The 20,321-nt window shown below is 39.4% G+C and overlaps 1 protein-coding gene across 1 annotated transcript in view; it reads left to right on the top strand.

The window, feature by feature from the left end:
- The first annotated feature begins 19,317 nt into the window (after nucleotides 1-19,317).
- Nucleotides 19,318-20,321, top strand: part of LOC145433717 (integrin beta-2-like) — a 53,023-nt gene continuing 52,019 nt past the window's right edge. Inside the window, exon 1 of the mRNA XM_080310912.1 lies at nucleotides 19,318-19,484. Coding sequence (XP_080167038.1) covers nucleotides 19,406-19,484 — 79 coding nt within the window. The 5' untranslated portion in view covers nucleotides 19,318-19,405. The remainder of the gene's footprint in view (nucleotides 19,485-20,321) is intronic.

Genomic DNA, 20,321 nt, shown 5'->3' with positions numbered 1-20,321 from the left:
TATTGATTTACTTGTGAGCCAAGCTCAAGTGGGGGAATAAAATGGATTAGACACCAAAGTCGCAAAAATAGCTATATGGTACGAGCTGGAGTAAACTTAAATTTATTTTGCGTCACGCCACTTTTTACCTCTACCTTAAGGTATTGCTACGTGTATAGTCCGAATTTCATATTTGAGAATTTTCTCAACAGTCAAAATCTGACATGCTGTCACACTATGTGACTATGCGTTGGGATTGCATACATTATGTTTTTTTTAATATTTTTGATATTATATGACGACAAGGGGGTGGCGAAATGTTTCACTGTCATTAAAGGAGGCAATGAGGCGCGTCTAAAAAAGTTTGAGAACCACTGAACTTGACATTGCAACTCTGAGTGAGTCTTGAGGATGTGCATCAGTGAGGCGTGTTCTGTCTTTGTTTTTGATGAAGTTCGTGTACGAAAAGGCTGATTCACAGCGATAGGCTGGACCTAATATGCTTACAACCTCCATAGCTGCAGCGGAATGTGCGCATACACCACTGCACTTTTTCGTGTCAACAAGGCACCAAAAATTTGGTGCAGCCTGGCGGGCTTTCAGGTGGAGTTGATTTTGCAGTGTTACAATTTCAATCTCCAACTGCTCAGCTTCCGGACTCAATAGATTTCATAATACCGGGCAACACAAACGATTACAGAAAGTTAGAAACATAGTATTAAACTGCGTTGAGTGTAAAACAATCAAGCTGTGTCAAAAAATACAATAGGCCTACGAATGGGCATACAGATATTGAAAATCTGCTAGTGTTTCCCGGCTATCTACTACCGAATAATAATGTAGTTTACTCCTTTGGCATTGTCCTGGACGTCGAGCTACTATAACGGAACCTCCAGCTATTTCAAGAAGACCGTAGATGGCATTCCGTCATGTCGCCTGTATAGGCAGCGTGCCGTACCCTCAGTCTTCGATATCTTGCAATTCGATTACATGTTGGTGTTGGTATATTACTAATTGTAATTGCGAGGATATTTGATATCATTAGTGTAAGTATTAATGTATATGTATTTTCATTAGGAAGTTACAAGTGATTTAAACAAAAAAAACAAGTCAATCAATCTATATAGATATAAGCCCACTGATAAGTGCTGAAATTCGATCTATTTTTAGAACAGGCTCGCGGGCTACTCATCTGGTCCTTGCGGACAACTTGCTTATGGGGCCCGCTGGCACCGTATTGGTGACTCCTGGTCTACTGTGTAAACTTCTACTCGACAGAAGTGGTATACACGCACGTTCAGTTACCTCGAGCCGATACATCGCTGGAGTTCTTTTTAATTGTGAGTCAGAAACTGAGAAACACCAACGTTATATATGCTGATATACAATGCTGATTACCAATGTCGTATTTATAATTCCGTACCAATAGCTGATGTCCCCCAACGAGTGTCCACCGACATTATTCCGTTTTATTTAAACATGAGTATACTATTTAATCCATCAACGTTTCTGTCTACTACCACCAAGTTCTGACGAGCCACGGGATATGTGCGTAGTTCTGATTAAAACCGTTGCTCCAGTCATAAATTACGTAATAAAGTTATATCGTAGTGTTGGCGCGAGAGTAAAGTTTACTGCTCTATTCACGATTGCTGCGTACCACGTAAAGATTATCAGCAATGCAGTGCTCAACAAAAGTAAACATTGTTTGTGGATAGGAGTACTACGATACAGAAATTTAATCCCAAGCTGCATACCATTGAATTAGATTGATATAGTGACACTATAGCCATCAGATTGTACCTTTGAATACTTTTTTGTCACTTTAATATCCAGGTTACATTGCAACGGGAGCAAAAGTAGCTATTCCTATATATACTTTTACCAGTTAGGTGGAATCTGAATAAACAAAGCAGATGTGCAGAGTGACTTCGGGTGAAGTGAATTGCTAATCAACGCGCCAAACGACCAAAACATTCCCCCTGTCGACTCAAATCAGTTCAAGAATACAATGTGTGCTCGTTGCAATCCTCAAATTGGGAGTTCAAACCAATATTGAAGGTCGCGTGTCTAATATTTTAGCAGGTATTCGGCATTATATTGATATTGAAATAAACCCGAATATTTTCGGCTGCCACTCTACATGGGTAATCGTCTGCAACTAGAATTGGAAAGAACATCGTATATGAACAATCGTATCACAAAATATGACGTCACCGGCACGAAATGTCGATCAAACGGCGCGGCGAGATCGCTTAATGTTTGATTCCCGACTGAGTTTACATCATGCTGGGTTTTCAAATGAAATCTTGATCAATTTTCGACTAGTGTTATTTCTAGGGCTGGGCAAAATCGAGTACCTAAGTGAATCGATTCTGAATCACGTATTATGCTTTAAGTCGAGTCGAGTAATCGAGTATCACTCATTGTGACGTCATAACAAAATGCAATACGACAAAGTTCAAAGATGTATCATTTATGCCACCACAATAAAGAATATAAAGCCTGTTATTTATCACATAAAAGATACTTTCGTATTTTTTCGACCATGCCGATTTCATTCCACTAGGTTACAATGTTGTGGGATAATCATTACTTCGGAAATGTGCTACGTCCAGTAACCTTCGTAGCTTTGTACCATAGATTTCGGATGCTATGATACCGCCAATCAAGGTTTCGAGGCTTCAACGGTGAAAATTAGTATCGAAACTATAATTCTCGTTGATAAATAAACTTTCAGTGTTGAGAAGCGTATAAATTCAGCACTCGAAGAAATCATATTTTACTACTCGACTCGAATCATTGAAATTATTACTTGATTCAGATTCGAGTACTCGAATCATTGTGCCCAGCCCTAGTTATTTCATCAAGGTTTACAATTGAGTATGGATATGAATAGTCACCTGTATATAGGCTACTTATGTCTAAAAACTAATTAGAAGTTCAAGTGGTCGAAGTCAAAAACGTAGTTTCAGTAAATAGATTTTGTCAATGGCTTGCCTTTTCAGCAGTTAACCGGAGAGGGGTACTTTCGCTATTGCGATTAGGGCTGGGCAAAATGATTCGAGTACTCGAATCTGAATCGAGTAGTAATTTTATTGATTCGAGTCGAGTAGTAAAAGACGATTTTTTCGAGTACTGAAATTATACGGTCCTCGCCACTGAAAGTTAATTTACTGACGAAAGTTATAGTTTTGATACTATTTTCCACTGAGAAAGCCGTGAAAACTTGATTGGCCGTGTTTGAGCATACCAGGCACAGTTTAAAGCTACGAACGTTACTGCAATAACACATTTCCGAAGTCATTATCATCCAACAAAATTGTTAAGAAGTGCAATGAAATCGGTATGGTCGAAAAAATACTAAAGTATCTTTAATGTGATGGATAACAGGCATTAAGTTCTTTGTGGTGGCATAAAAGGCTCATATTTGGACTTCGACATAGTACATCCTGTTGTGACGTCATAATGAGTGATACTCGATTACTCGACTCGACTCGAAGCATATTACGTGATTCAGAATCGAATCACTCAGGTACTCGATTTTGCCCAGCCCTAATTGTGATATATGAATCCTAGTGACTAATGCGAAATGATATTGATTTACCACAATATACATGGGCCACTAAGCTACATAGTGGTCAGTTTGTTGCACATCTGAACAAAACAAGCAGCTTCTTTTTGCATAACAATGTTCGGTTAGTTTGTGTGAATGAAATTCATTTTACAAAATAAGTGCGAATCGAGCTCAGAAAAGTTGAAATGCACTGTTTTGGAGACCTAATGAAGTTCGAAATTTTCAAATTTTTGTCGCGATTGTAGCGACTACACAAAATACACCCCGACTCTCCATAACACAACATTTTGTCTATAGCAGCGGTGAGTTCGGGACAAAAGGGGTCTGGCTTGGTTAATATTGCAATTGGATATCAAGACCAGCGTTTTGGGCGGGGCCTCATGAAGTGCTGTTTCGCCCCATTGGCTTTCCTCTACTTTTGCGCTTTATTTTATTAAATATAAAAATTGCGTGATTAGGGGGGTAAAATTGGTAACTACGAAATTCACAGAGAAAATACGAAGCACACGACGAATCCCATGTAGTGACTTCGAATTAGCGTTACCATGACGAATCGAATTTTCGATTGTGACGTAACAGTTTATTGACATGTGTGGCTCCTTGATAATAATAATGAAATATACAGGCCATGGTCAATATTACTCTTTGGACGAAAAAGGTTTCCGACACCGGGTATATAGTGTATTATTGTCGTATTATTTTTAGAATGTAATCTTGCTTAAACCTATATCTCTTTCCGTGACGCAAAAAGTCAATGGGAATAATAAGCATCACTACCCCCGGCGTTTTATTTATAATTATAATTATACTAATTACAATATTTCTGGATAAGGTAGAGAACAAGATTCAAATGCATTTCAGTTTCGCGGCAAATGCATAATGCAATGCAATATTCAAAGATAAACTGTGCGATTCTTCGCAAGACAATCTTCGATTGTCCCTAAGGCAATTGGGACGAGCCACCACTACGAATTCTATTATGGAGCTATGATCTAGTCCTTTACGGGGACGAGTATAATCGCCTATCTTGAAATGCCTACTGCATACAAGAATCTTTTTCTGCTCTATCTTGTTCAAGGAGATTCCTATGGCATTAAACCACTGGCGTCTTAGTGCAATTCCAGAAGGACTTTTATGAAGAGTATGCGTTGCGTCATTCGTTGTAACTTCACACGATGTAACGGTACATCTTGTCATTGCAGCTTGCAATAATGTCAATGCATTGGTATATCCTCAATAAAAAGTGGAACAAACTTATTATGAAGATTCTGGGTGGAGCAAGACAATACCGTAGACGTTTTTTCAGGATAACAGAAATTTCTTATTCACAACACGAATACCACCAATCAGGGTTCCCCATGAACATGACAAAATTTATGACATTCGAAATTGTGTTTAGGGTTCGGGTACTGTAGTAAAATTCATCATCCCTAACCGTAATCCAACGGTACGCAAACCCAACCTGAACCGACAACTCCTCAGCCTACCCAAAAAACATATATATCGCCAGAGTGGAATTGGTGGCAAACGTAACGCGCAACTTTTCATAACAACATCGCAACATCATTTGTTTAAAGCCGTATTTAAACCGCCTTGGCGTGTAAACATATTTACTTCATAACATCGGCTGACAACTATCGAAAGTTCAGTCTCTGCGAGACTGACTAATCGCGTCGAGCAAGTGCCTCGGTGAAGGCATCGTGCCCTTATCGAATGTAATGTAATGTTTACATTCGATAGTGCCATGTAACGGGTTAAGAAATGACGCGCAGCCGCGACCGCTGGAGCGTTCTGGTCCTGTAGAAATTTCAGTAAATTGCAGCTCCATTACGGTGGCGTTCTAAAGAAAATGGTTGCGGCCAAAATGTTTCTTTGTTTTTTTTCTTCAATTTAAGACCACATCATTTTTTGAGCGCAGTGCCCCTTTAAAATGATGATATCAAATATCCCCAATTACAATTAGTAATATATACCAACATGTAGTAGAATAACAAGATATCGAAGACGTAGAATAGGCGATATGACGGCATGCCATCCACGGTCTTCTTGAAAGGGTGGTGGGTTCCGTTATGGTAGCTCGACGGCATGGACAGTGCCAAAGTAGTAAACAACATTACTATCCGGTAGCAAATGGCGGTGACGTACTAGCAGATGCAGTAGGCCTACGCCCAATGTGTATTGCATCTTTTGACACAGCTTGTCTCTCTTACACTCAACGCAGTTTATAGTACCATGTTTCTAACTTTCTGTAATCGATGCTGCTGTCAGGTATAATGAAAGCTGTGATGTCTGGATGCTGAACAGTTAGAGATTGAAATTGTACCACTGCAAAATCACCTCCACCTCAAAGCCCACAAGGCTGCAGCAAACTTTTGGTACCTTGTTGACACGGAAAAGTACAGTGGTGAATGCGCAGCAGCTATGAAGGTTGCAAGCGTGTCTGGTTCAACTTATCGTTGTGAATCAGCCTTTGCGGACACCACATTCATCAAATAACAAACACAGAACACGCCTCACTAATGCACATCTGGAACACTCACTCAGAGTTGCAGTGTAAGTTACATACCAGAGTACAGCGCACTAGTTGATAGCATGCAATGCCAGGCCTCCCACTGACTGGTTTAGAAACAGATAAGATGATGTCCAGTATAACGTGTGACAAAATTTATTTCAAAATCTGAGCTTACAGTTGTTTCATAATTTATATAAACACCGTGCGGAGTAATTCGTGATTGCTTAAAAAGTCTTACTGGCTAGCTGGTTGAAATGAGACGTTTTGATTTAAAAGAATCTCATGGAAGTCTTACCGCTATGCGATACCTGCCCAATGCTATAAATATCAAAGCGGAAATTGTGTCTAACACGGATAAACAGCGGGAGTAAATGGTAGCCCGTCGCTTCAATCAGTACCCAAAAGTAGCCCTTGGTTGTAAAAAGGTTAGTGACCCCTGGTCTATAGTATTGATTATTGCATATATTACTATTCCTTTTTGATCCTAACTCAGCCCACGCAGTCAGATTTACCGGTAGTTCATATTGTATGTTCCTAATTCGTGACCTCCTCCTGAACCTGCTAAATGGTCAAATGAGATTGGAGTCACCCAAACATAGACCACAGACTATGAAGAAAAAAAAACTAAAAGAAAAACTTTCGTCAGACGGACACACAAATTGTCATTTCTTCACGGCGTGCATCATTTTACTTTGTGGATTCCCTGGTGGCATTCGTATGTGTGACCCAGATTTGGAGGACAGGAATATCAGTCGCGCCCATCCAGCGCAGTTATGGACAATGGACACACACACAAAGTTTCGGCCATGGTCTTTCTGTGGTAGCACACTTCGTGGAGTCGAATGATGGCTGAAGCTGTGTATGTCTTGATGTGTCATGTCGCGGTAATGGCCGGCACCGAAATGCCTATTTCTATTGAATACACATATTTTATTCTTTTTTGAGGGGAGGCATGCATTTCTAAATCAAGATATTTAGAGATATTAAATGGCGAAGTGTGAACAAAATTTTCAAGGTAATTAAATCTCTCAAAAATAATCTATAATTTATATTGATTTACGAAATAATTTTGTGTCCGCTTCGGACTCTTTCCTCATGAAATTGGGAGGTTTGACTACGACCTTGGCTGGAATGAAGATTGTTTGGTGCGAAAAATCATCAGCTATAAAGTTAACCAATGGTTATATTATGACATAAACAGTAAATTACGTCATGACACCTCATTTTACAAAAAAGTAGTCAACCAAAATCGCCCTACTCATGAGGCCTTTTCACCGCAATCGTTATATTGTCTTTATTATCTCTTCAAAGATAAGTTCTAAGAAGCAAAGTAATTGTAATCGTGGGTATTCGAGTACTTCATGATTTTGCTGTAATCTTAATCGTAATCGTAATCGCGAGATTCAGAAGTAATCGTAATCGTAATCGATTACATTCATGAAGTAATCACCCCATGTATGTTTGCATGTATAGCGTAGCCCAGGGGCCGGCAACTTCTCCAGTCGACGGGCCGGATAGACGAAAATTGAGTACTTGGCTGGCCGAATTGCTCAATCGATGCTTTAATCGCCCATTTATCCACATATACAATGAATAAATCGTATTTAATGAATGTATTGTAACGACAGCAATGTCACTTCAAAGCCATTTAAAAAAAAAAAATTCAAATTTTTTCTGCCAACCCCATGAAATTGTTGGGATGTCTTCAAAAACTATGCAAAACATATTTGACTCAATTACAAGCCGTAGAAGCGGAGGTATTTCAGTTTATCTCTGATAATTCTTGGATTATCCACCGACCAACCGGTCACAGGTCAAATTTTCAAACTCTACGAAACCCGCAAAAATTGGTTGGAATGAATTCAAATTTGGTGTGCATCGTTTTTTTAGGCAGCCTAACGATTTAATCAAGTAGCCAGCAAGATTCAGGAGAAAAAAGTTATTTTTGAACAGCCCCGCTGTACAATCAAAATGGTCTTTTTAATGGTCATGCTAGCTGGGTCTGTGCTAGTCTAGTCTGTGCTCACCTTTACATCTCTTTCTGCGGCATCATTGAGGACTTTGACAACACTTACGAGTGAATTCATTTTCCTGTTTCAGCCAATCCTGAGAGCATTCAAGACTTCAATTTATACCGCGACTAAAGCCTAATAAGATCAGACAAAGTAGTGTCATTGTCAAGCTTTATATTTGTATTTAATGATGGTGCATCTCTTACGAAACGAGAAATTAGTTTGTCACTAGCATAAGCACCTTTGCAATATTTCTCCGCGTGCTTCGTGCTTTCCCTCGGTCACAACAGACCTGTAGGTTACTGCAGTTTCCTTCACAATAAGCCAGTCATGCTATAAAAGGTTATGTGAAGCAGTTGCTGTTTTACATCATCATGTATTTAGTAACTCAACATGTCCTGAATAGATCTTAAATCGTTATCTGCCAAACCAACGTAAATTCCGCTTAGAGAATTACCGCGGTTAGCAGACTCTTTCAACAACTGATCAGCGAGCCGCCACCGTCGTGATCTTTGAAGCATAGCCGATTAGCCAATCGAAAGTCGTGACTTCGTGATTACTAGTCTTGTTGCCGTTCTATGGTCGCTGGTACGCCCACTCGTCGGTAGCTACTTTCAAACGCTTTGCGACAAATCTTAACGACTTTTCTGTGAGTTTATTCCAGGCTCATTGTTTTTTTTTATCAGTAATCAATAGAATGGGACATTGATACCCATCATTTTTGAGATTTTCCAAATTTTGGACAACCCTACTGCGCAGACACTTATATAATAGCACACAGTCACTGAAATTTGACGTAGTTTGCAAGTAGTGGGGGATCTCGGCAGACTGCGCCCGCTACGGGTAAATTATGATGTAAGACGGGTAACCGTCCGCGGGCCGGACAAAATCCCGTCGCGGGCCGGATCCGTACAATGCGCTCATAGAATCATTGCCGTTAGCGAACTTTTTGAAGTAGTAGAAGCACATAATCAGCAAGCCTCTGCGGTCGTGATCATTCAAGTATGGATGAATCAAGAGACGTGATCTCGTAATAGCCTTCTCGACGTTCTATGGTCGCTGATACGCACACTCTACGGCCGCTACTTTCAAGCGCTTTTAGACAAATCCTAACGACTTTTCTGTGACCTTATTGCAGCTTCACTGAAGGTTCTTATCCAATGAGACATGAGACATAGATACGATTCATTTTTGAGATTTTCCAAATTATGTCCACCCCAGTTCTTTGGGAATCTCCGTACATGTTCATAATATGAGATTTATGGGCAGATTTTTTTCTGCGCACATCGTGCGATATATACATTCCATGATTTTCACATGGCTACCCATCACGAATAAAATATCTTTATAAAATAAACATAATTTTCAGAGTTGTATCAAACTGTATTCGCAATTATGAGATAACGGTCTATTTCTAGTCTTGTCTGAGACCGTTGGGGCCGTTGGGATGCCTTAGTCTAGGAATGTGCTGCCGGCGGATTAGCGACTATTAGGTGCCGGTATTGCGGCGGAGACAATTTCCGCGGCAGTAATCATGAAGACATAAACTTTCAGCCAGCATAAGGCATGCGGCATGGGGCGATTGAGTTAATAATCATTATAATATAAGTCATTAACTTCAGCGCCTATGGTCATTCGAAGGTCCAACGCCTAACAAAATATAACGAATTTTCATTGCTCAGTGAAGTTTCATTGCTCTAAAAATTCAACAATGATTCAGTTTCTTGTATATATATATAGATATACAATTGAATAGTATATTCATATTGAAATGAACCCGAATATTTTCGGCTGACACTTGTCAGGGGCGATCGTCAGCAACTAGTAGAGAATTCAAAAGAACATCGTATGTCAACCAACAATCGCAACACAAAATGTGACGTCACCAGCACGAAATGTCGAATACGAGAGCGTTCGATGTACTATTTTTGGATGATACACGAACTCTTTTTGTTAACACAGCCTTGGCTGGTGTATTTTGATAAAAGTCGACTCCAAGGCACACAAATGAAAGTGTGAGCGACCCTTCCCAAGTATGCAAAATCTGTCGTGTAGATAATTTTTCGCGCAGGCGGGATTATCCAACAAGTATTTGCCCATTGCAGAATTTATGGCCTTTGATTGTATGTCCTATATAGGGGGGAAAAGGTTAATAACCACTGCTTTAGCCCTAGGAGCCTAGTTATTCAATATCACTTGATGTTTAGTTTCTTTTGCTGGACTGTGAATCTCTTTGGGTGACACAATAATACCAACGTGAAATTATTGCACAACAGAAATAATTGTTACGTAATTGTTACTGTGGTTTTAGCTAAACTAGAGGAAATCAAATTGCAGACTAGTCAAAATACAGAAACACCGCACCTGTCGCTAACCGCTTGAAAATGTGGTTCCACAGTTTGTGAAGCACTGATCTATTTTAGGGGTTTCTAAAGTCATATTGTTTGCTTATTACTATGAAATGTGGGTACGTTACCGTTAATGCAGAATATAGTTAACAGTAACCTGGGATGAATTTCATACAAAAGGCACATAAAACAATTTAAAAATACAAGCTGGAGCTAGGCCAATCGATGAGCAGTTTCTGCACATCGTATTGGCCTACTGGTAATGCACAAACTTGCTAATCTGAGTCAATAAACAACATTACTTCTTCTACAAAGTTTATTCAACCATTTATTCGCAATTTATAACTAACATCCTCCCTTTTTCCTGTTATGGTTCATCTGCGTGATTTACATTCGTTATCTGAATTGTTTAACGATTCTTGGTTGGTGCTTGTTCCTGTTAACAATTAACTGAATAGGTGACGCATGTCTTATTGATAGGCTGAAGTGATCAAGGTATGTTTTAGGGATGGTGTGAACCTCCGAGAGGTTCAGGTTCATGTGAACACGAACCTTTTTGAAAGGTTCTGTGTGAACGTTAACGTGAACCTCATGACGTCACATGACGTCATATTGCTAGTTTCAACCCTACATTGCAGTGAAGTGATAGCGTTTATTAGTGTACAAATGCTGAATTACATATTGACGCCAAATAATCCCATAAAATCAATTTCTTCCGTCGCTTTGCCAACAATGTCGACGAGGACTTGCAAGGGAATACAAGCGTACGCCTTAACGGGTTTAACCCCTTAACGGGTTTAACCCTTGTTGCAGACCAGATGTATTCGGTGTCTGAGTATTGCTACGTTGATATTGAGTAGGGTGTACAACAGGTTTCTGTACTTGCTACCGATATTACCCCATTAACAAGTTATGAAGCCGTATCCAACACCCCAATCGCACGAGTTTGGTTTTTATGATACAATAAACATATGAAATCAAGATTGACCACGTACACGTGGTAGATTTCTTACATCAGACCACGATATCAATTTCATTGGTTGGTTGGTTGGTTGAATAAGCATCATTCGCTGCCTACCTACAATGTCGTGTATTTCGCTCTGTGTGATTGCAGGTCAAGCTCACAACAGAGAGTCACTAAATATTCGGGCAATCTTTTGTAACAAGTAAAATTTTTGAGATTATCAAGAAGCATGCTCGTTAAGTGTTGATTTTTTATGCTGCCAGCGCCAGGCATGTAGCGGCCCGCTGTTGAAATGCAATAAATTTTCACCAAAGATGTTATAATCAAGTGAAAATTGTAATATATGAAAAAGGTTCACAGTGGAGAAGGTACTAAGTTCGTTTGGGAAAGTTAACCTTTCAACTATCTACTATATCTATGGGTTATCATCGATCTAGCCAATTCCAACATAGTATTTATGTTATAATATCAAGTAAAAGTTTCATATACCATAGACACCTCACATATGACAATGCAGGAAACAGTAAAGAAACATCACTAGTTGAAGATGACCATAGATTTAAGTGTCTATCGTTAGAGATTACTTTGAATCCGAGAACAAGGAATTCGTTTTCGTACCCGCGGTGGTTGTTTATTCAATCAGGCAGAAGACTCTCCGATATTTCATATAAACATGGAGCTGGCATTTATAGTGGAAAAGGTTGAGGAAAATTTATCTCGAAATACGATATCTAATTGGATATACGTGTTGTACTTTTGATCGATCATGGTGGAATATAATTTACAGCTTTTGACAGTTGCAAGAATGTGTATGTGTGACAAGTGGGTTGCTTGACAATACGAGTCATACCTCATGACTACAAAAGGAGTTCATGCACATCCTGTAAACTGACTTGAAGCAGGGCGTTGCTGTAAACGCAGTTGGTATGGTTGATATGAGGGTGCAAGGTCAGCATGCATATTGTATTCGTTTATTCTGCAGGTTAGTGAAAAATCACTAGCTTTTCGTTGTGGATGTACGTCGGTAAGGATCCAACCTCTACATCATGCTGTAATATATATGAAATCAGAGAAAATTCATGCTGTATTAATTCATACATCCATTATGAACAGGTTTGCAGAAATACCTAGAAACGGACACCACGAGACGTGGCGAGATAGCGTAGTAGTAACATCCACTGATCCACAGCTGCAACCACAATATGATGCGCGCTCAAGTCCTCAGCCGAACTCTTTCCCAAGTGTTGTAGGTAGACTATAACTAGACTCCTGATCGCCATCAGATCCGCATAGCCGGTGTCTTAATAAAGCCTAAAAGTGGATTGTGCTGCAAGTCGACAAGTAGATACGGAACCATAGTAATTGATTACCGTTAACGTACCCTATGTTTGAGGTTTTCCATAAGTTTATCACGAATGAATGACGTTATTACCGAATAGCTTTGCAACAACAGCAAGAAATACGAATTTGTCATTCAATGGGATTTGTAAAATCGAACTCTGTGAGTAATTCACATCTAGCGTAAATAAAGTACTGTGAGTACAGGGGCAATATGAATCCATTGGAAAAAAGGTTTCCGGTCCCTGTCGTATTCATGAGTAGAATATATTTTTAGGCCAGGATTACCTCACCATGCAGCGTTCATGGCATGCTGCCGTTATCATTGGAACATTCATAGATTCACGTGATAGATAATCCTGCGGGTCATAACTGCAGAACCATCGACAATATCAAGGTGTCTTATGATTCCATATTCGCATATCGCATACGTCGACAATGTCTTGTGCAGGTCGTCCAAAGGTTGATACTATATTTTCCCGAATATATATTGACCATATATACACTATGCAACAACAGAAAATGTTTGAAATAGCATTTATTTAAAACTTTGTTCTCAGCCAAATGTTTCAAATGCTGAAAAAATTCCTCTGCACGTGAATTTTACCTTGGTCAACTAGTTTTATTGGCGTGTATGCCCTCATTCCGCAATTCATTATCACTTTCTCAATCACAAATCCTTTAGAGCCAAACTTACATCCCCCCATACTCCACGCAAGTGCTAATTGGATTGTTCATACTTATAAAGAGCCTCCGGTGAGTATTGCATGAAAGCCTGTTAACCGTTTTCGCATTCACTCGCACCAATTTAAAGTATTGTCTTATTGATAATAATAATTCGATTTACAAATCTCGTTGAGGTCGATGCTGCTGACGTCATTCAACTGTTGATTGACAATAATATATTTTCCTACATATATTCTACTTCATATTTAGTTTACGAATTGATTGTGGGCCCCGTTGACCTTGGTCGCCATATGGGTTTCGGAGGTGCGACAGTCACGGCCTTGCGGTATGTTCTGTAACTCAATTGACAGGATTCAACTTATTTCTTACAGCGTCACACCAAGATTATAGCGGGGTATTCGATGACAAATCTTGCATTGTGTTTGATCTGCAAGTCGTATTTTCGATTACAAATCCTGCATTGTGTTTGATTTTGAAGTCGAAATTCATACCTCCCAGAAGTCACTCATAATCGCAAAATCGTAATGTTTTGAACTAAATCAACATCTGGTGTCTGCAGTCGAGTTTCCGATTAAAGGGGCACTGCGCTCTAAAAATTCCATTTAATTGCAGGTCCATCACGGTGGCTTTCTGAAGAAAATGGCTGTGGCCCAAAAAAAAATAGATGTGCCCTTCAATTTGAGACTACATTATTTTTAGAGCGCAGTGCCGCTTTAAAACCAGGACCAAATTTTCGGGTCGAAATTTGTGTTCTGTTCATCCAATAGACCTATGCGGTAATTAGCTCATCACAAGGGCTTATTTAGAGTAAAAATTAGTTCTATGGGTAGGCCTACTTAATGAAGCTCCCCTATTTACCTCAACTTGGATTATATTTGGGTAGTTTGGGTAGTTAGTAGAAAATTGGGTGAATGCATATACGCAGCCTCATGCACATTAACCGTAGATTAAGCTTTCCAACTTGAATTGAGAAAGCCCAGTAAAACAAGTCAAGTTTGCCCCATTACGACAAACGAGAACACTGAGCTGTAACTTTCTCCGCGGATCTGTGTAGTCTCACTATCGCGTGAGAAGAGGGGACAAAGTAGTCAGCGCGGGTACGCAAGCAGAAATATAACTATCAGCGTGAATGTTTATTTACTCAATTGCAATTGGAAATAGTGGAAGTAACGATTTCATGGCATGTCAAAACTACCTCGAATGGAAGTATAAAATGAATCAAATAGCTCTCCTGTATAAGTAGTTACCGGAGGTAGGTTTAGCCCGGTGGTTCTCAACCGAGGGTCCGCGAAACCTCCAAATTTGCATATTGATTGATAACCTCATTTTCGTTTTATTTTTTTGAATTGTAGAAAGCACGATTTAGTTTCGCTTCATAAACCATATAAACAGACTGGTCGTTAGAGATGAAATATCCTACCGTTCAAACTCATTTATTGTCAAATTGTCAATAGCGTACTAATACAAATAGAGTGCTGTTTAGAGATGTTTTGTTGCAGTTGGAGCAAAATAAAACAAATTTTCCTGTGATATGCATAACCGCTGTTCCGGGATCACCTCAAGATGAGCTGCTAGATAGGAATAACTATGCTGGGCGTTATATGTTCACTAAATATCTGTTACTCAATTTTCGTGACAAATGTTGCGAGCCTACCCAAAGGTTCCGTCGGAAGCGTTGCGCGTTATTATCACATTCGCAACCACATATCTTTCTAGAAATGGATTTTCGGTACTCGTTAATATAAAATAGACGGCGTGGACTTTCAAGGCCCCATCGCATATTTCAAGAAATTTAGCCGCAGAAATCGCTTTGAAATTATCAGAGTAGGGTTACTATATTTCGGAATCGGGAAAGAAGGACACTTTTTCAAAATTTTCAGACTTGAAATTGTGGAGTGAAATTCTGAAAGTATGGTAAATTTTTCTCGGCTTTGTGGTTGGTTTACTGAAAAGGTCGTCCTTTTCGATCGCCAGTCGGTTTACACACTTTTTACTTGAAAATTAGTGGTACTCACTAACAAAAAAGTTGTCACTATAGGGCTGGGCACAATGATTCGAGTACTCGAATCTGAATCGAGTATTAATTTTAATGATTCGAGTCGAGTAGTAAAAGACGATATTTTCGAGTACTGAAATTACAAGCTCCTCGCCACTGAAAGTTAATTTATCAACGAGAATTATAGTTTTGATACTAGTTTCCAATGTGGAAGGCTTAAAACACTGATTGGCTGCATTGAAGCATACGAAACATAGTAAAAAGCTACAAAGCTTACGTGAAATAACACATTTTCGAAGTCATAATCATCCCATAACCTTGTCACGAAGTGCAATGAAATCGGTATGGTCGAAAAAATATCAAAGCATCTTTGCTGTGGTGGATAACAGCCTAAAAGGCATTATATTCTTTGCTGTGGCATAAAAGGTACATATTTGAACTTTGACATACGACATTCTGTGATGACGTCATAATGTGTGATACTCGAATACTCGACTCGACTCGAAGCATAATACGTGATTCAGAATCGAATCACTCAGGTACTCGATTTTGCCCAGCCCTAGTCGTCACTTACGTTCGAACCACGAATTTGCGTCATCATCTTAGCTTCAAAAGGCTGTAAAGGAGGATGCATTTCCTAAAAGGAGAACATTTGGGGGTCCTCGGAGAGCATTTTCAAAAGCCTGAAAAAGAAGGACGTATGGTAACCCTAAATAAGAGTCTATAATAATAATAATATATATATATAATAAGAGGCTATCAATGATATAATTTACAAGAATGGTCATTTTGTTGCTGTTTATCTCTATCACTATCCTACAGTTGATATTTGCACAAGACAGATGACGGTCTCACGATAATAGAGCTAAATTCCAACTAATACTCTGGGGGTCCGCGGGGTCCGAGACGGTGCAAAAGGGGTCCGCGGAAACTAAAAGATTGAGAACCACTGGTTTAAACGATGCGTCGCATAATTTTAGTCGTTAGTCGAAGTCACAGGTTTTCGTGACCGACACAAGACATTGACGCCACATAGACTTGCAATTGTCGAGAATATAATCAAGACTATTTCGCTCATTTGGTATAGCTTGTTGCTGAGCAATCAAAGGCCGTAAATTCTGCCATTGGCAAATATGTGTGGAATAATCCCGCTTATGGGCGATAAATTACCGAGGCGACATATTTTGCGTCCTTGGGACGGGCCGTTCACACTTTTATTTGTGTGCTTTAAAGTCGACTTCTATCAAAATACATCAGCCAATGCTGTGTCAACAAAAGGAGTCCGTGTACCATCTAAAATAGTACATTGTACGCTCTCTTATATGAAAGTTCGTGGCGATTGTTGACAGAGAATATCATTTCCAATTCTCTACTAGTTGCTGACGATTACCTCTCACAAGTGTCATCTGAAAATATTCGGGCTCATTTCAATATGAATAGGCTATGCTATTCATTGGTTTACTAAAGTTCTGTATCTCCAAGAAATTTAGTCGTAAAAAGGATAAAGATATATTCCAAATAAACTTTCTACGTTACCAAATACGAAGTGTAAAAACGGATCATTATATTTTGAGAAATGTCGAGTTGAAGTGGCAGCAATATAAATACATAAAACCACTTTGGTGAGTAGTGCAAGCAGATTAAATCCACCAGAATATTCTAAAAATTGGACGTTCTTCGTTACTGACCTGACCACATTCTCCTTGTCAGATATGCTCAAGTTCCACTTATTTATCGAATCTGATTTCACTTCCGGTTTCCATGAATGGCCTACCCCTGCCTCTTAAACATATCTGATATCCATATAGAAGGATATCTCAGCAGGTTCAAGATGAAAATCAAGCAATTTGCGTAGGAAAATGTACAGAGTAAAGTAATGGAGTCATATGATGATTATTTGATGGAGCCAGACCAAGAGTTTTGCCCACAACTGAAAGCCAGATTCAAATCATATAAAGGCGCGAGTATACGTGCCGCTTGAGGGATTCGATACACACTGTTCTCCAAAGCATGGAAGCTATATAGCAGGGGCGGCCAACCTTTTCAGCCAAAGGGCCACATTTGATTGACGAACTATTGCGCGGGCCACTAACCGCGCCAAGCGAGAAAATTTTTCGAAGTTCATAGGTCAAGAATATTGTCACTTGACAATATTACGGGCCTGTTGTATATCGCTGGGCTCAGTTTGCGAGGAATGGACTATTTGGCGCCTGGACATATCGATATCGAAAGCTACGACCAACATGCGTCAATCATTTTGTGCCTAGGTTTCATAGTCGACGGTCTTCTGCGAGCGCAAACGCAAGTACGCATATGTTTAACGACACTTTGTCTCGTAATCGCGAATATAGATGGACTCAATCTGATGCATTAGGCGTTCTTTCATTTTCACAAAGGGCCAACAATATTAAAAGCAAGAAATCGTGTGACAACATGCTGCGCGAAGCGTGTAGAAAATTATTAGTTTTGATAAATCTATCGCAAATTATTCTGCTTTATTGTAGTGTACGAATTTCAACGAAAATGTGACTGGCTCATGGATCTGCCAATTCGTCGGAACTGATATTTTAGTCATCACATCTCAAGTGTTGCGGCCAGACTAATCAAATTTTTGGTTGGCCTTGCAAGTTCACAATCTGTGCAATCCATTTCTGATACTAATTTCGGAAATTACGTCGCGGGCCACGGGTTGGCCGGCCCTGTTATATAGACTTTAAAGAACTTTTACAAGTCATACAAAATCATAGAACCAAACCGTTGACTATTATTGGACAAACCGGAAGCGGAAAGACGATCCTGATGAAACCTTTGGCAAGACACTGGATCATTGGAAGTAATATCCACCTATAGGCTCCTCGTGGAAAAAGACTTTTCCCAAAATAAAAATGCTAGGGAATATGATATTATACTTCATATGAATATCCGAGATATCCCTATCACGAAAACGTCACTCTTTCCCAAGCCATATTCAGTCCAGCCTTAAAGAAGTTGTCCCCTAACGAATCGCGGTACGGTCTTGATGCAATCATTACGGGAAAAATGAACACTATCATATTTTCTAGGCAACTGCGCATCGTTAGGCATCCTCCTATCCGCTCATTACATCGCATTGTGTCTTATCACGTTGTACATTGTGTGTGTCTTGTTCGGATGATAATATAACTTAACGATTATTACATTTCGCTGGGAAATTTGGAAACTTTCAGCGCAATAGGCTACGTGACAACTCACAATGGAAAGTACATTTCGTAAGGCACTGGGGTATCCAATTCAGTCATATTATCACCGAGGCAGTCAATTATGACCAATCAGTTTTTCCACATGTCAAACTTGGGTAAAATATACCAGGTTTTCTAAAGCTACGCTTCACAATATCCTTGAAGAACCTTTGACTTTGACAAGGGCAGATCTTGATTTATTCGTCAAAAATTTAGTTTTTCAGCATCAAAATCAATGTCGATTGTAACTAAATCTGTGCTACGTAACTAAACATGCGTGTTAATACCCTGCGTGGACATATAATCAAACAGCGGTACAGCCTAATCGATTGTCTTTTCTGCGTATGCGTTAGCCAGCTTCGTAGTGAAAATGAGTAAGCAGCTCTCTTTGAGTATGCTGTAAAAATAAGCGATTTAGTTAACATTATTTCCACATGCCCGTTTATCACGTGATTGTAAGATGCAAGTCAGAGGTCTGCAAACCGCGGATGCGGAGTCTCATCCTGTTCTGAATGACTCTTTGCATTTTCAACGTTGCCAGCCCCTGGCCGAAGCGAAGTGATGTTCTTCATTTACGCATAAATGCAATTTGCACGTGCATTTAAGCGTTTCATCGGAATGGTTGCATATTGTGTGAAAATGCTTAGTCAAATTGACTAACATATGTATTCATATTCAATGTTCTATTCAGAATTACTATTAGAGTATATACATTCATACATATACCAGTGCTTTGATACAAAGTTCCAAGTTCCTGCTACGCTTTAATAGAGGATGATACACAAAGGCCTCTTACGCTCTGAAAGTGTATTCGTGGTGTACATGTTTGTACTAGTCGCATCACAAAATGCAGGTACGTGTGTACCGACTGTGTACGTACTCTTGTTAAGCAATCTTAGTCGTCTATGTGTTTGAGACAAATTTGAATTTGAAGTAACTCACGCACCAATATTGCATTTGCATTCTTGTACGTTACTAAATGGTTTTGAATAAGACTCCGATGCTTAACGCAGTCATTCCCGAGCTTTGAGCCGCCACAGATTAGCAGGTGTGCTGCGGTTTTTTGTAGAATTTTGGGAACAAACTGTATAACATTGAAGATACGGCTTGCAGACAAACTTGAAAATAGTCTAAATTCATCAATAGCTAATAAATAATCAAATATGACCAGCATGTCCAGTCCATGAAATCAATCATGACATTGCCAATGAGTATAGTATAACATCCACATCATAATTAGGCTGCTATGTCATGTAGAAATTCTTTGATTATTTTCTAATCAACTCATAAACAAGGAATCTTGCAGCAAATCATGTTCGTTGTCTGGACTTCAACTTACACTTCTCAGGATTTGATGTGAACAAATATGGGTAGATACTTAATAGGTATGTGAACATGATTTTTTTGTTTTGATTGAAATTAAACGCGGTAACCGAGAGACACTGCTTGAAAAGCGACGAAATGTGGGTACGTTGGTCAACAATTGAACCTCGCTTCCATCGAACATATGTTCGTATAAACGAGTATTGCATTCGCGTTACAACCTTAATCGATTTTGGGCAACTTTTTTGTAAGTGTGCCGCAGCGTTTTATAATTTTTATAGTGTGCCACAAGCGAAAAAGAATTGGGTACCACTGGCTTAACGGGTAGAATAATATATTTGCAGAGACCCAGTAACGTGATTGGTTT

The sequence above is a fragment of the Botryllus schlosseri genome, chromosome 1 (assembly GCF_051294905.1).
Source record: "Botryllus schlosseri isolate E-star chromosome 1, Bs_hap1, whole genome shotgun sequence".
Classification (NCBI taxonomy): Eukaryota; Metazoa; Chordata; class Ascidiacea; order Stolidobranchia; family Styelidae; genus Botryllus; species Botryllus schlosseri.
This window is presented reverse-complemented; position numbering and strand designations above follow the sequence as displayed.